Below are 16,025 nucleotides of genomic sequence, written 5' to 3'. Positions count from 1 at the left end.
CCCCCACAGGCAGACGAGGCCCATTTTTTAGACTCCCAACCATGTGGCTGAAGCTGGATAGGGTTATTTGGCATAATTTTAGACATTTTTCCATTTTTGTATGTTTTTACATTTTAAAGCACTTATTACTTATTTATTGGTTTAAAAGCACTTATCTATTTATTAATTTTTTTAAGTTTTAGAGGTGTGGGTGTGTGTATTTACATTTATTATATGTTAAGTTATCTTTTTATATTCATATAATTATTGTGCCTTTTAACCTCCCTTCCCCTTTTAGCATCTCCTCTCCGTCTGTCCCGCTGGCGGTTGCTCTGCTGTCAGGCTGTTTTTAATAAAATTGTTTAATTGTCTTTTATTTTTTAGGGTTTTTTTTAAAGCCTTTTTTAAGGACAGCCCCCTTGTGCCAGTGCCCCTCGTGGCCCTCTTAGGAGGGCCCCGCTTTTAACTAACCCTAACCCTAACCCCTAACCCTAACCCCTAACCCTAACCCCAACCCCTAACCCCAACCCCAACCCTAACCCTAACCCTAACCCTAACCCTAACCCTAACCCCCTAACCCTAACCCTAACCCCTAACCCTGACCCTGACCCTGACCCTAACCCTAACCCTAACCCTAACCCACCCTAACCCTAACCCTAACCCTAACCAACCCTAACCCTAAACCCTAACCCTAACCCACCCTAACCCTAACCCACCCTAACCCTAACCCACCCTAACCCTAACCAACCCTAACCCTAACCCCTAACCCCTAACCCTAACCCCTAACCCTAACCCTAACCCTAACCCCTAACCCTAACCCCTAACCCTAACCCTAACCCTAACCCTAACCCATACTATAAACCACTTACACATTCTATACAACTAGAAACACAACAACTTGTAAGGAACATTACACATAGTCTACACCATAACAAACATATCACTGCAAAACAAAAGCAATACCTGGACGGTCCAGATGAACCCAGGCCTCGCCTCTTCTACCTTCTCCCCAAGATCCACAAGCCTCCTGGGACGTGGACGGTCCCCTCTGTTGTTCCGGTCGGCCGCCCCATTGTCAGTGACTGTAGCTCCGAAACATATAGAATAACAGAATACATAGACCATTTCATCAACCCACTCTCCAGACTTCATCCCAGTTATCTTCAAGACACCTACCAGTTTGTTAATAAAATAAAAAACCTTCAAGTACCCGGTCACACTTTCCTTTTTTCCACAGACATAGACTCCCTTTATACAAATATTGAAACACCACTCGGCCTTGCTGCCATTCAAAACATTTTCAATAAACACCCAGATCCAGCCAGACCCGACAAAGAAATCATACAATTATTACAAATCACCCTCACCAGAAATGACTTCAAATTCAATAATAAACACTATCTCCAGCTGTGTGGCTGTGCAATGGGCCGGAAATACTCACCATCGTATGCTGACATCTACCTGGCCCATTGGGAGGAGGAGGCCTTCACCAAAATGCAATATAAACCCCTCCTGTACTTCCGGTACCTGGACGACATCTTCGGCCTCTGGAATCACACAGAACAGGACTTTCATACATTTCTGGACACCCTCAACTCACATCATCCCAGGATCAAACTCAAACACAATATCCAGGCAGACACGGTCGAGTTCCTTGACACACGGGTCTTCTTCCGTGACTCCGGCGACCAGCAGAAAACACTAGCCACTAGGGTATATTTTAAGGACACTGACCGCCATGCACTCCTTCACAAGTCAAGCTATCACCCCAAACACACCTACAGAGGTCTCATCAAGTCTCAGCTGATCCGGTTCCACAGGATCTGTACCCTCCCGGGCCATGTGGAGGAGGCAACCAGCACCCTTTTTGGCGCATTGAGACTCAGGGGTTACTCGAAGCGCTTCCTGAGAACGATTAAGGCGGAGGTCGCCGACACCTTCAGAGGCGGCACCGACACCCCACCACCGCCTGCCCAGTCCCTCGTCCCCTTGATTTTAACCTTTTCAAAGGCTACCCACAACTTCCTCATGACCATCAAGAGCAATTTTCAGGGGGCGAGGGAACACTGTGCCGCCCTGGAGAACAGCCGTGTGATCTCCGCCTTTCGTAGAAATAAGAATCTCAAAGATATCCTGGTCCACACTGACCTTAACAAGAAAGCGACCAGGAGGGAGGCGCTTCGAGGTTCGGAGATCGGTTTTATGCGTCTCCCCCACGTTTTTAACCCCCAGAGTCGACTCGGTTTTAACTTGGGGCAGGCCCTGCCACCCACAGCATCAAATGTGGTTTATGCTCTTAGATGCGGGGCCTGCCACAAACTATACGTGGGGGAGACAAAGAATGAGCTGCATTTTAGAATTAAGCAGCATTTTTATATGATCAATAGTGGGAATGGCACGAGCGTCCTATATGCACATTTTAAACTCCATGGCTCACATGGTCTCCAAAGTGTGGGCCTGGAGAGCAGCGGGCAGTGGAGCAGGGCACAGCGGCAAGCAGCGGAGAGGAAATGGATCCACAGACTGGGTACTATAGACCCTCACGGGCTGAATGAAAAATACTAATTCCCAGTCTGTTTTTATTGGAGCCTCGCCTGCCATCCCTTTGTCCCTTCTCTCACCCCCATCACATCTCCACCATGGTGTTTATCTTATATTATATACATGTTTATTTATTTATATTTTATATATTTATACTTGTCTTTCACGTGTGGTTTTAATATATTATGCATGTTTTTATTCACTATTTTAATTGTGTATTATTGTTAAATTATTTATTTATATTTTTAATTATCTCATTATTTATTTATTTATTTTAAATCTTCCCATGTTGGAGATGCACCCTATGTCCTTTTTCCCCCCCTCCCCCCACAGGCAGACGAGGCCCATTTTTTTTGACTCCCAACCGTGTGGCTGAAGCTGGATAGGGTTATCTGGCATAATTTTAGACATTTTTCCGTTTTTGTATGTTTTTACATTTTAAAGCACTTATTACTTATTTATTGGTTTAAAAGCACTTATCTATTTTTTTTTTTTTTAAGTTTTAGAGGTGTGGGTGTGTGTATTTACATTTATTATATGTTAAATTATCTTTTTATATTCATATAATTATTGTGCCTTTTAACCTCCCTTCCCCTTTTAGCATCTCCTCTCCGTCTGTCCCGCTGGCGGTTGCTCTGCTGTCAGGCTGTTTTTAATACAATTGTTTAATTGTGTTTTATTTCTTAGGGTTTTTTTTAAAGCCTTTTTTAAGGACAGCCCCCTTGTGCCAGTGCCCCTCGTGGCCCTCTTAGGAGGGCCCCGCTTTTAACTAACCCTAACCCTAACCCTAACCCTAACCCCTAACCCCTAACCCTAACCCTAACCCTAACCCCCTAACCCTAACCCTAACCCTAACCCCCTAACCCTAACCCTAACCCTAACCCTAACCCGGCAATTAGACACAGTTTTACAAGTCACAATGAAACGGTCACGAAATTCGCGTGACCGACAATTAAGCCATGTGCCTGAAGAAGGAGTGATTTCTCCGAAACGTTGCACGATTGGCTTAATTTGGAGGGCAGGGCCAAGACCATTTAGTCTGCGTGGAGTGCAGGACAAGCTCGGTCTGCTCTGAGCGCAGGGCTCAGACCATACAGTCTGCTCGGAGAGCAGGGGTCAGACCATACAGTCTGCTATTAATTTTTATTTAAGACAAAACAGTCTAAATTTTTAAGCGTGTGTGTACGCAGGTGTGCTTGTGGAACATCGGGGGTTACGTCGGTGGGAGAATGGACGGACAAATTTGGCTAAGGCCAGGACACCGGGGGGTGGTGGTTGCCTTGCTGGCAACTCAGAGTCGGTTTATGGACAGTGCACTTCTCTCGGACGTTGTCATGACGTTCGGGAGGCAAAAACCCTCACCTAACTTAGCCCGTGCCTTTACCGTACTCGTTGCGTGGAATGTTGTCAGTGAGGTGGCTATCGCCCTCCGACCCAGCCTCCATTTTTTTATCCAGTCCCTGTACTGTTGCCCTAAACTCAACCTCACTGGGGGAGACGGCAATTAGACACAGTTTTACAAGTCACAATGAAACGGTCACGAAATTCGCGTGACCGACAATTAAGCCATGTGCCTGAAGAAGGAGTGATTTCTCCGAAACGTTGCACGATTGGCTTAATTTGGAGGGCAGGGCCAAGACCATTTAGTCTGCGTGGAGTGCAGGACAAGCTCGGTCTGCTCTGAGCGCAGGGCTCAGACCATACAGTCTGCTCGGAGAGCAGGGGTCAGACCATACAGTCTGCTATTAATTTTTATTTAAGACAAAACAGTCTAAATTTTTAAGCGTGTGTGTACGCAGGTGTGCTTGTGGAACATCGGGGGTTACGTCGGTGGGAGAATGGACGGACAAATTTGGCTAAGGCCAGGACACCGGGGGGTGGTGGTTGCCTTGCTGGCAACTCAGAGTCGGTTTATGGACAGTGCACTTCTCTCGGACGTTGTCATGACGTTCGGGAGGCAAAAACCCTCACCTAACTTAGCCCGTGCCTTTACCGTACTCGTTGCGTGGAATGTTGTCAGTGAGGTGGCTATCGCCCTCCGACCCAGCCTCCATTTTTTTATCCAGTCCCTGTACTGTTGCCCTAAACTCAACCTCACTGGGGGAGACGGCAATTAGACACAGTTTTACAAGTCACAATGAAACGGTCACGAAATTCGCGTGACCGACAATTAAGCCATGTGCCTGAAGGAGTGATTTCTCCGAAACGTTGCACGATTGGCTTAATTTGGAGGGCAGGGCCAAGACCATTTAGTCTGCGTGGAGTGCAGGACAAGCTCGGTCTGCTCTGAGCGCAGGGCTCAGACCATACAGTCTGCTCGGAGAGCAGGGGTCAGACCATACAGTCTGCTATTAATTTTTATTTAAGACAAAACAGTCTAAATTTTTAAGCGTGTGTGTACGCAGGTGTGCTTGTGGAACATCGGGGGTTACGTCGGTGGGAGAATGGACGGACAAATTTGGCTAAGGCCAGGACACCGGGGGGTGGTGGTTGCCTTGCTGGCAACTCAGAGTCGGTTTATGGACAGTGCACTTCTCTCGGACGTTGTCATGACGTTCGGGAGGCAAAAACCCTCACCTAACTTAGCCCGTGCCTTTACCGTACTCGTTGCGTGGAATGTTGTCAGTGAGGTGGCTATCGCCCTCCGACCCAGCCTCCATTTTTTTATCCAGTCCCTGTACTGTTGCCCTAAACTCAACCTCACTGGGGGAGACGGCAATTAGACACAGTTTTACAAGTCACAATGAAACGGTCACGAAATTCGCGTGACCGACAATTAAGCCATGTGCCTGAAGAAGGAGTGATTTCTCCGAAACGTTGCACGATTGGCTTAATTTGGAGGGCAGGGCCAAGACCATTTAGTCTGCGTGGAGTGCAGGACAAGCTCGGTCTGCTCTGAGCGCAGGGCTCAGACCATACAGTCTGCTCGGAGAGCAGGGGTCAGACCATACAGTCTGCTATTAATTTTTATTTAAGACAAAACAGTCTAAATTTTTAAGCGTGTGTGTACGCAGGTGTGCTTGTGGAACATCGGGGGTTACGTCGGTGGGAGAATGGACGGACAAATTTGGCTAAGGCCAGGACACCGGGGGGTGGTGGTTGCCTTGCTGGCAACTCAGAGTCGGTTTATGGACAGTGCACTTCTCTCGGACGTTGTCATGACGTTCGGGAGGCAAAAACCCTCACCTAACCCTAACCCTAACCCTAACCCCAACCCCAACCCAAACCCAAACCCTAACCCTAACCCTTACCCTTACCCTAACCCTAACCCTTACCCTTACCCTAACCCTAACCCTTACCCTTACCCTTACCCTAACCCTAACCCTAACCCTCCAACCCCAACCCCAACCCCAACCCTAACCCTAACCCTAACCCTCCAACCCCAACCCCAACCCCAACCCTAACCCCAACCCTAACCCCAACCCTAACCCTCTAACCCTAACCCTCTAACCCTAACCCTCTAACCCTAACCCTAACCCTCTAACCCTAACCCTCTAACCCTAACCCTCTAACCCTAACCCCCTAACCCCAACCCCAACCCCAACCCCAACCCTAACCCTAACCCCTGAACTTGATCTACAAAACGAATAAAGTAACTCACCTCTACGAACACTTTAGACAACATGGGAGGGAAAACCTCCTCATCATGGGGCTGGAGTCAGGATCCTGGTGGTCGGATAGACAGCGACTGGCTAAAGAAAGACAGTGGATTAATAAACTTAATACAGTTTATCCACATGGTCTTAACCAAAATAATTAGAGCCAGTGGATCAAAACGATGGACTTACCTCCTCTGATGAGGGCGGGGACACCTCCTCTTGGAGACCCGCCAGGACACCTGCAAAATATGAAAAAATTAAAAAATATACAATACAAACCCCTCTTGAGAAATACAAGTATTAATGCCGATACGTTGTGTGCCCGTGCCCTCTGACTGCCTAAAGGCAGCCAGACTTTTTTTCCCCTGCACCTAACCCTAACCCAAACCCTAACCCAAACCCTAACCCTCCTTGTGCCAGTGCCCCTCGTGGCCCTCTTAGGAGGGCCCCGCTCTTAACTAAACCTAACCCTATATGCACATTTTAAACTCCATGGCTCACATGGTCTCCAAAGTGTGGGCCTGGAGAGCAGTGGGCAGTGGAGCAGGGCGCAGCGGCAAGCAGCGGAGAGGAAATGGATCCACAGACTGGGTACTATAGACCCTCACGGGCTGAATGAAAAATATTAACTCCCAGTCTGTTTTTATTGGAGCCTCGCCTGCCATCCCTTTGTCCCTTCTCTCACCCCCATTACATCTCCACCATGGTATTTATCTTATATCATATACATGTTTATTTATTTATATTTTATATGTTCATATATTTATACTTGTCTTTCACGTGTGGTTTTAATATATTATGCATGTTTTTATTCACCCGTTTAACTAATTTAATTGTGTATTATTGTTAAATTATTTATTTATATTTTTAATTATCTGATTATTTATTTATTTATTTTAAATCTTCCCAGGTTGGAGATGCATCCTATGTCCTTCCCTCCCCCCACAGGCAGACGAGGCCCATTTTTTAGACTGAAGTTGGATAGGGTTATTTGGCATCATTTTATACATTTTTCCATTTTTGTATGTTATTTAATTTCCCCCCCCCCCCCTTTTTTTAAAAAGCACTTATTACTTATTTATTTTTTTTAAAAAGCACTTATCTAATTATTTATCTTTTTAAAGTTTTAGATGTGTGTGTGTATATACATTTATTATATGTTAAATTATCTTTTTATATTTATATAATTATTGTGCCTTTTAACCTCCCTTCCCCTTTTAGCATCTCATCTCCGTCTGTCCCGCTGGCAGTTGCTCTGCTGTCAGGCTGTTTTTAATAAAATTGTTTAATTGTTTTTTATTTGTTAGGGTTTTTTTTAAAGCCTTTTTAAAAGGACAGCCCTTGTGCCAGTGCCCCTCATGGCCCTCTTAGGAGGGCCCCGCTCCCAATTAAACCTAACCCTAACCCTAACCCTAACAGCTGAACACAGTCGGACTTTTAAACATCTTCCAGCATCAAATTCTGGTTTTCTCGTCCAGAAACAAATTATTTTGCTGCAAAGAGCATCAACAGAGGAATCTTTTAAACTCCTCCCCCTCCCTTTGCTCTGTTTATCCTCCTTCTCCCTTTCCTCTCCCTCCTACCTTTGCTCTCCTCCTCCACCTACCTTTGCTTTGCTCCTCCAGCTTCCTCCTCAGGTCTGAGTTCATCTCCATGGTTCTCCTCAGCTCCTCCTTCTGCTGCTCCACCGTCTCCTCCAGACCGTCCAGGCTGCGTCTCTGCGTCCAGTCCTCCAGCGCTCCGTCCCTCAGCCAGGTCTCCAGGCTCCCGATGGCCTGACGCTGCTCCACCTCCACGGCCTTCACGCTGAGGACCAGGTCCTTCAGGCCCCGCAGCTCGTCCCAGAGGACGGGGAGCTCCGGGGGGACGTTGTCGTCCTCCTCCACCGTCCTTAGGTCCTCCGTCCTCAGGTCCTCCATCCTCATTTCCTCCGCCGTCCTCAGGTCCTCCTGGGAGACAGAAGCCTCCAACTGTCCCCAACTGCCAGAGAACAGCAGCAGAAACAGAACAGACTTCATCCTGAAACCAAAAGCTGCTGCTGAGCAAAAGTCCAACAGCTTATATACATATACACACACACTAATCTTAGATGAATGAGTCGACTCACAGAAACAAGTTTCTTCACTTCAGGATTTAACAGAAATATATTTTGTGTAGAAATGCGACTGAAAGCTCCAGAAAAAGAGACGAAGTTGAGCAAGTTGAGAATAATAAGTAATAATAAGTCGGTTTGGTTTATTTTAAGTGAAGTTGGTCAGTAGGTTGGTTCAATAACTTTGAACAAAACGCTGATCATCTTTAATTCAACAACACACAGGAAACTGCATCATCTGAAGAAGACCATGCGATATGGCCCAAAAGCTCAAGAACAGCTACTAAATGGACCTGAAATCAAAGCTGGTGAGATGGACATGAAATGAGCTGCTCAGAGACGGCGCTCTGCTTCCTGCTCCTCAGAGGATGAACCTTTAGGTTTCACTGACCCGTACGTGTTTATCTCGTTTTGTTGACAAACATACCCAAAAACACGAGACGTTTGAACTAAAATGTCTCCGATTGGCTGGCACTCAGTAAGAATATCAGGGTAAAGCTAATCAGATGAGGGCGAGTCATGTGACAACAAACTCACGCAGTTTTCTACTTTTTCATAAAACTCAAAATCTGAAACTCAAAGGATCAAAAATGTTTCCGTTTGTTTCGCAACATAGTCAATAACATTTGAATCAACGTTCATGTTTGAGTGAGTTTCTCGATTTATTTAAAAATCAGATGACATGTTTAAGAATCTGTAATATGTTGATTATTTACCCATAAAACTTGTATTGTTTTTCCAGGAAATGACTTCAAACTCCAAAATATCGTTAAGAAAACCGACAAACCGATGACGTCGTGAAGAAAAACATGCATTTAGATTTGATGGGACCTTTAAACAAAAGTCAGAACTGTAGTTTGGGACATTTTCCAGTGAAGAGACGAAGCAGTCGGCGTTCTCTGGTGTACAAACGGTGTCATGACACCTCTGATCCGACCACAGAGACATGAAACCAGACTGTCAAACGTCCGTTTGAGGCGCTGGGATCAGTTTCTCTGCAGCACCGCATAGCAAACATAGCCAACACACTAATCTGCAGCTCAAAGGATATGTGCACTAAACTGTCACGTGCACAGTCAGGGTGTGTTAAAGATAAATATAATTCGATGTGAATCTTTGTTTTGATGCTTAAGTAGTTAGTCTGCTATTTAACTGAATGTCCACTCACTTCATAGTTATTTCAATTTGTGTGTATTAATTCCTTTTATTTGTAGTTTATGAAGTTAAACTTCTGCAGCTGCTGTGGTTTAATCTTTGTCTTTTCTTACTTCAACCTGTCTGAGTCCTGTTGAGCTTCTATTGATCATTTGGAGACAATGCGGAGACAATGCAGAAACAGGATAGAAAATACGGATGTTAAACACACGGACAGTCAAACTCTACAGGAGAAGTTAAGGAAGTTCTAAAACTTAAATTTAATGAAACTGGTTTCTTTGAAAAGTATTTAACTGAAAAGTTTGATTTGAGAAGCATCAGTGTCCAAAACTAGAAAACAGGATTTTATTTTAAACGTTTTAACACAAACTTTAAAACACACTGTCCCTTTGAAGGAAGAAGAACCAACGAGTTATTGTCTCTACGCTTCACTTCCAAGAAACATTTAAACTCCACTGATGCGATTTAGGGTTAGGGTTAGCCTAACCCTAACCTGCTCCTCTAAGCTCTTCATACGGGAGGTTTCCCGTTATACTACGGCAAACCTCCCGTAGTATAACAGGAAACCTTTTACAGGACATCATCGTGGACTCATCCGATTGTTGTGATGCTCCAAAAAACCAGTCAGTCTGAATTCTGATTGGCTGTCGGTCTGCAGGTTTGTAAACAATCCGTTATCAGTTCAGTTCAGTTCCTCTTCACACAAATAAAAAAATAAAAGCAAAAACGTTCCCTTTGTGGTGAGCAGACAGGCTACAGACAGACTGGCAGGTCGACAGGATATCAGCAGTTACACCTAAATTTAAGTCCCCTATATTTATCATTGAGTATCAGTTGATAGACATGTAATTAAGGGTTTATAACACACTGAAGTGTTTCCTATTGTTACAAAAGGTGATCCTGATCAGAGGCCTTTAATATTGATTAAATATGACCCTGACAGACCAGCTACCTGATCCAAATACTGAAGGTCCTGATTCATTGATCAATTTAATTATTGATCCATTTAACTGCAGCGGTTTGTGTTTACATCTGGTTTGATTGCACCGGATCAAATCACCTGATGTCCTCTGGTTAAAGTGTTGTAATAAACCAGTTATTACATGTTATTACTGTATTAAATAATTTTCAGTAGATGACGATCCTCATCCAGCTGCTGACCTCTGACCTGCCTGCCTGACCTCTGACCCCAGTCTGAGACCTCCAGGAGTTCTGGTTAAGGTCCTGTGGTTCAGGTCCGGTTCAGCGCTGGCCGGTGTAAGCTCTGAACCAGGAGGTGACGGAGGCAGCAGCAGACGAGATCATCCCTCCTGTGTTAGCAGAGGGCTGGGACACCTGCAATGCACTCTGGGAAAGATCCATGGACTGGAGGAGGAAGAAGATAAATGTTATGTAGCTTTAATCATAAAAAAATGATAAACCCAGTCTAACTCTACAGACCTGTTCCTACCTGTGATGGGATGTCACAGAACCGAGGACTGGGCACCGTCTCCCAGTCTGTCCCCAGGTCCGTCTCCTCGTCAGTCACAGCCTCGTCTCCGCTCTCCTCCGCCGGCCCGGCAGCCTCCGGCTCCACAAACTCCATCGACTCCTCCAAGTCGGCGCTCACCTCAAACGGACCCGTTCTGGACCAGAACCAGAACAACAGAGACCAGTCAGTTTGTATAATCAGAGCTTCAGAATAAACTTGATCAAAGACCAAACAGACCTGCCCAGGTTGTTGTTGTCGGGGGAAACCAGGAACATGATGTTCCTTAGAGTGTGATGAGGGTGGAGCTTCTCACTGTCTACATGCTGAAAACACAGAAGAACCTGGTTCAACTTTTATTTCTCATTAAACATCTAGAGTCCCAGAGAGTCTCAGTTAGGGCTGAGCGGTATACCGGTTTCAATTTCCCCATACGATATGAATTTTTCATATACCTTCATACCGGTGCACAGCCGAAACAACTTCTGTTGCTCTTCAACAGGCAGCAAAATATATTGTTCGCCGCTAGGAGTGCTACGGACGGAGCTACCGTCTTACCTGTATTGAGAGGGAACCCTACTCATGGTTTACTATATAACAACAATTATTATAACAATGAACAACCCACAACTAATGCTCTTTAACAGGGCAAAACACCACGACTCAACAGTTTCTGACAGATAAACAATTTGTAGCACTAATAATTGTCCATTTATAAAATTTCTCCGCCGAACTGCATGCTGGGTAAAGCTCGCTGACAGTCTGCTCACAGCTGTGAGAGGCTCTGTCGCGGCAGTAATGTTACATTAAAGAACAGAAAAGAGCGATGCAGGATGAACAAAGACTGAACAACAGAAGTTATTTAGGTCAGACACGCATGCAACGCTGATTACCGTAATATGTGTGGTATTTGTTATAAATGTACATAGACGGTGACAAGAAGCTACAGGCTACATGTTTTCTAAATGCTCGAGCATTATTCAAACAACTCTTACGTAGTTACAGCCTTAAAAACGAATAGAAGCTGTAGCGCCATAATGTGGTTATAAGGGGGTATTTCAGCTGCAGGACCACTGCATTGAGGCGGTGGTGTACCGCAGGGCTCGGTTCTGGGGCCTCTGTTATTTTCCCTTTATCTGTTACCTTTGCGGCCGATTATAAAAAGTTACAATTTGTCCTATCATTTATATGCAGATGATATCCAACTCCATCTGTCATTCAATCTAGGGATTTTCTTTGATCGATCCATGTCGTTTGACCCCCATGTTAAGCAGCTGTCCAGATCATGTTTCTTCCATCTAAGAAATATCAGTAAACTGAGATCTGTAGTATCAACACCTGAATTAGAGATGATCATACACACATTTATCTCCTCTCGCATTGACTACTTTAACTCACTTTTCACATCACTCAATGAATCTGCTCTTAACCGTCTGCAGGTCATCCAAAACGCTGCCGCCAGATTACTCACCAGGACAAATCGACGGTCTCACATCACCCCCGTACTCCGATCTCTCCGCTGGCTCCCTGTAGCATCTAGGATACACTTCAAAATTCTCACCATCACTTACAGAGCACTTCACGGTCAGGCTCCGGCTTATGTAGCTGATCTACTTCGCCCCTATTCACCCGCCCGCACTCTCAGGTCAAATGCTCGAGGTCTTCTGTCCTACGCACACGATGTAAGAGCCGTGGTGGCCGAGCCTTTGAGGCAGTGGCCCCGAGGCTCTGGAATGCTCTGCCTGCAACTCTACGCCTCGCAGATACTGTGGATACTTTTAAGAAGCAGCTCAAAACCCACCTTTTTAGGCTGGCGTTTGAGTAAAAAGTAAACCCATGTCCTAGACCTGCTCTTAAAATATGTTTTACATTTTTATTTTATTTTTTATTATTTTATTTTTTATTTTTCTCTGTGTCTGTAATTTATTGACCCTATGGTCACATTGTGTTTTTTATGCTTTTAAATGTCTGCTCTGTTAAGCACTTTGTGATGTTATGTCTGTGAATAGCGCTCTATAAATAAAATTCATTCATTCATTCAAGAAAATACCGTGATATGGATTTTTGGTCATACCGCCCAGCCCTAGTCTCAGTGAGTCTCAGAGAGTCTGACCTGTGAGAAGCAGAGGTGCAGGATGTTGGTGTTGAGTTTGCTCAGGGCTCTGGTGAAGCGGTATCGGCTCAGATTCTCTCCACAGAACTCACTGAAGAACAAACAAATCAGACAGGTGAAAGAAGCTGACGCTCTGTTTTACCGACGCTGTGATGTGGGAGTGAAGGCTGCAGCAGCAGCAGGTGTGTCCTCTCTCACCTGTTGCAGAGTTTCTTGGGCAGGTTGACGTCCAGGATGTGAGAAAGGATGGTGACGAGCTGTGTGGCGTAGCAGAGAGCAGCGCTGATGGTGTGGGCCGGGTTGATGTGGTCCAACTCTGTAGAGATAGGGGGTCAAAGGTCAGAGGAAAGACAGCCAGGAGTTCAGAGCCCCCGCACCCGCCCCTCCTCACCTGGGCCCTGATTGGTGCTCTTCTCCTCCACCCAGCTGTAGTAGGCGGAGCAGTCTCCGTTGCTGGGCAGGGTGACGGGGGGTCCCGTGATGCTGATGCTGGTCTCTCCGTTCTGGTCGTCCCAGATCCAGCGTCCCGACAGATAGGTGGTCCTCCGGGCCTCGGCCAGCTCGCTCACCGTGCTGGAGGTCAACGCGGGGTCGCACTCTGCCACCACGTCTGCGGGGTCTCTGGGCGACACACAAAGGGGCAGAGGACAGGTGTGTTTGGACATTTGATTGAAAAAACCCTGGTGGTCTCTGGACCGAGTAGTGTTTCTGTCCAGATGTTCGCAATGAGCCAGCCTCTGAACTTCTCTGGACCTCGGGTGTGTGCGGTCTCTGGACTTGGGTGGTCTGACCTGCTGCCCTGCTTCTCCTCCTGGGTGTGGAAGATGTGGGTGGTGAGCTCCAGGATGTGGTCTTGTCTCAGAGCCGCCAGCTGGCCCAGGCGTCCCTGCAGCTCCCGGCTGCGTCTCTCCAGCAGGTCCCCCAGCCGGCGGTTGTGACGCTCGATCTTGTCCCGTTTCTCCTGGTGACGTCCGGCCCGACGCTGCAGCCGCTGGCTCTCCTCCTGAGAGCGCAGGAGGAGCTCCTTATCTAGAGGACACCAGAGACAGGAGCATGAAGGAGGAACCGTGACAATAACAATACTAATTATACAATAATTATCTCCACCACCTCCTGCAGGGACAGTGGAGCACTTTCTCCAACAGACTGATCCACAAGGACAGATTCAGAAAAACATTCCTGCCCTCTGCTATTATACTTTATAATAAAACACCTCGGGCCAGATCATCGTCCTTCACATGACTACAACAACGCTACAGGGTTGTTGCTGGTGATCCTGGCTCTATTGTCCAGGTTGTTTAGTTTAGTTTACTAGTTGTTAATTGAATTAATACCACTCTATTCATGGTATATACTGTGCATTTCTATTTTAGCTTATTTTTTATTAATCTATTCCTTCAATTCAATATCTGCTCTGCTATTTTATTGTACTGTATATATTGTGCATTCCATAAGTTATATTTTACTCTGTAAATTGCTGCTGCTACAAACAAATTTCCACCTGGGGATGAATAGAGTTTATATCTATCTATCTATAATAATGTGAGGCGACTGAGTGTCAGATTGCAGACCAACAGAAACCATCAAGAACAAAATAATATTTTTTTCTCGGGCCTCTTCTTAAAGTTTGTATTCAACATAATTCCTTTTTTATCTCAATGAAATATAACCACATATTCATAGAAGACGCTAAAGGACAGTAAAACCTGATACACAGAATAAACAATATTTCCTGCGCTTCCTCTGTCACATGCAGATGAACATCTGTGAATGAGGTCAGTTAAAATCTGTACATTTCATGATCAAAACTCACCGCTCTTCACCTCCTCGTTGCCCCTGCTGATCGCCTCCTTCAGCTGTTCGATCTTCATCTTACACGACATGATCTTCCATTTCTGAGAGGAAGCAGCAGTCACTTCATCAGCATGATGATAATAATAAATAAATTAAAAAAAAAAAAAAAAAAAAGATTATATATATATATATATATATATATATATATATATATATATATATATATATATATATATATATATATATATATATATATATTAGTGCTGGGCAAGTTAATTTTGCGTTAACGCGTTCATTAATTCACGCCGACAATTATTTTAACGTATTCTTTTTAATTAAAAAAAAGAAAAATCTTTTTTTTTTTTAACTGAAAGACAAGAGACAATACATATACATAACAAGAGGATGACAAGAACAGTGGGATAAAAGCCAGCTAACATCCTATAGTCAGCCTGTCTCATGTTTATCATTTTGTATTGGAGATATAATGTCCCTTCAGGGTTGCCGTAGAGAAAAGGCGACTTCCGCTGCTCTCCCTGGAGACTACTGGACATCGCTGGTAAAGTCAGCAGACACTCAGATCTCCGTGGTCAACTCAGCAGACACTCACATGTTAGTGCACCTATATGCTGACATTCACCGTAAACGCATTTAAAAGGCACAGATCGGGAGCGAGAGAAGGACTTTGAAAGTTAGTGGAAACATTAACGTGAGACAACATCCGGTTTCTTCAGACGAACATCCGGTTTTCAGAATAAGATGCCAACAAAGTATGAATTATATTCACATTAACTATGAAACATGCTGCCTGCATCTCGTGAACCAAATGTTATTGCCCTTTTGTTCACATAGCAGTACTTTCAAAATAAAAGTGCGCAATACACTACTTTATAATTCATGATTGAACTTTGCCATAACAATGCGATTAATCGCAAAAAATCCATGCGATTAAATATTTTAATCGATGCCCAGCACTAATACTATATATATATATACACATATACTAATAAATCATCTTTTTATCAAAGACAATGGTCAGAGTCCGTTTCATGTGGATCACACACACCATCTCATCAGCCTGCTGCTTCCCGTCCATGTCCTGGAGGACTCTGTGAGGAGACACAAGTTCCGGAACATTGTTTTAAAGCATCTGTTCTTTTCCAAACAGCTGTGTGTGTGTGTGTATATATGTATACACGTTAGGGCTGGGCGATAAATCGATTTAATCGATTAATTCGAATGTGTGCTTTAAGGCGATGTGTTTTATTGAAAATCGAGAAAATC

General features: G+C 44.8%; 1 protein-coding gene across 1 annotated transcript in view; it reads right to left on the bottom strand.

Annotated features, from left to right (window-relative positions):
• Positions 1-9,689: 9,689 nt before the first annotated feature.
• Positions 9,690-16,025, bottom strand: part of atg14 (autophagy related 14) — a 10,256-nt gene continuing 3,920 nt past the window's right edge. The window contains exons 3-11 of the mRNA XM_079287075.1: positions 15,808-15,850; positions 14,761-14,842; positions 13,739-13,976; positions 13,339-13,568; positions 13,146-13,263; positions 12,948-13,038; positions 11,075-11,160; positions 10,817-10,991; positions 9,690-10,731 (exon numbers count right to left, since the gene is read on the bottom strand). Coding sequence (XP_079143201.1) covers positions 10,609-10,731; positions 10,817-10,991; positions 11,075-11,160; positions 12,948-13,038; positions 13,146-13,263; positions 13,339-13,568; positions 13,739-13,976; positions 14,761-14,842; positions 15,808-15,850 — 1,186 coding nt within the window. The 3' untranslated portion in view covers positions 9,690-10,608. The remainder of the gene's footprint in view (positions 10,732-10,816; positions 10,992-11,074; positions 11,161-12,947; positions 13,039-13,145; positions 13,264-13,338; positions 13,569-13,738; positions 13,977-14,760; positions 14,843-15,807; positions 15,851-16,025) is intronic.

Source organism: Melanostigma gelatinosum (assembly GCF_949748355.1).
Source record: "Melanostigma gelatinosum genome assembly, chromosome: 16".
Lineage (NCBI taxonomy): Eukaryota > Metazoa > Chordata > Actinopteri > Perciformes > Zoarcidae > Melanostigma > Melanostigma gelatinosum.
The sequence above is the reverse complement of the archived record's forward strand: the minus strand, read 5'-3'. Positions and strand labels throughout refer to the sequence as shown.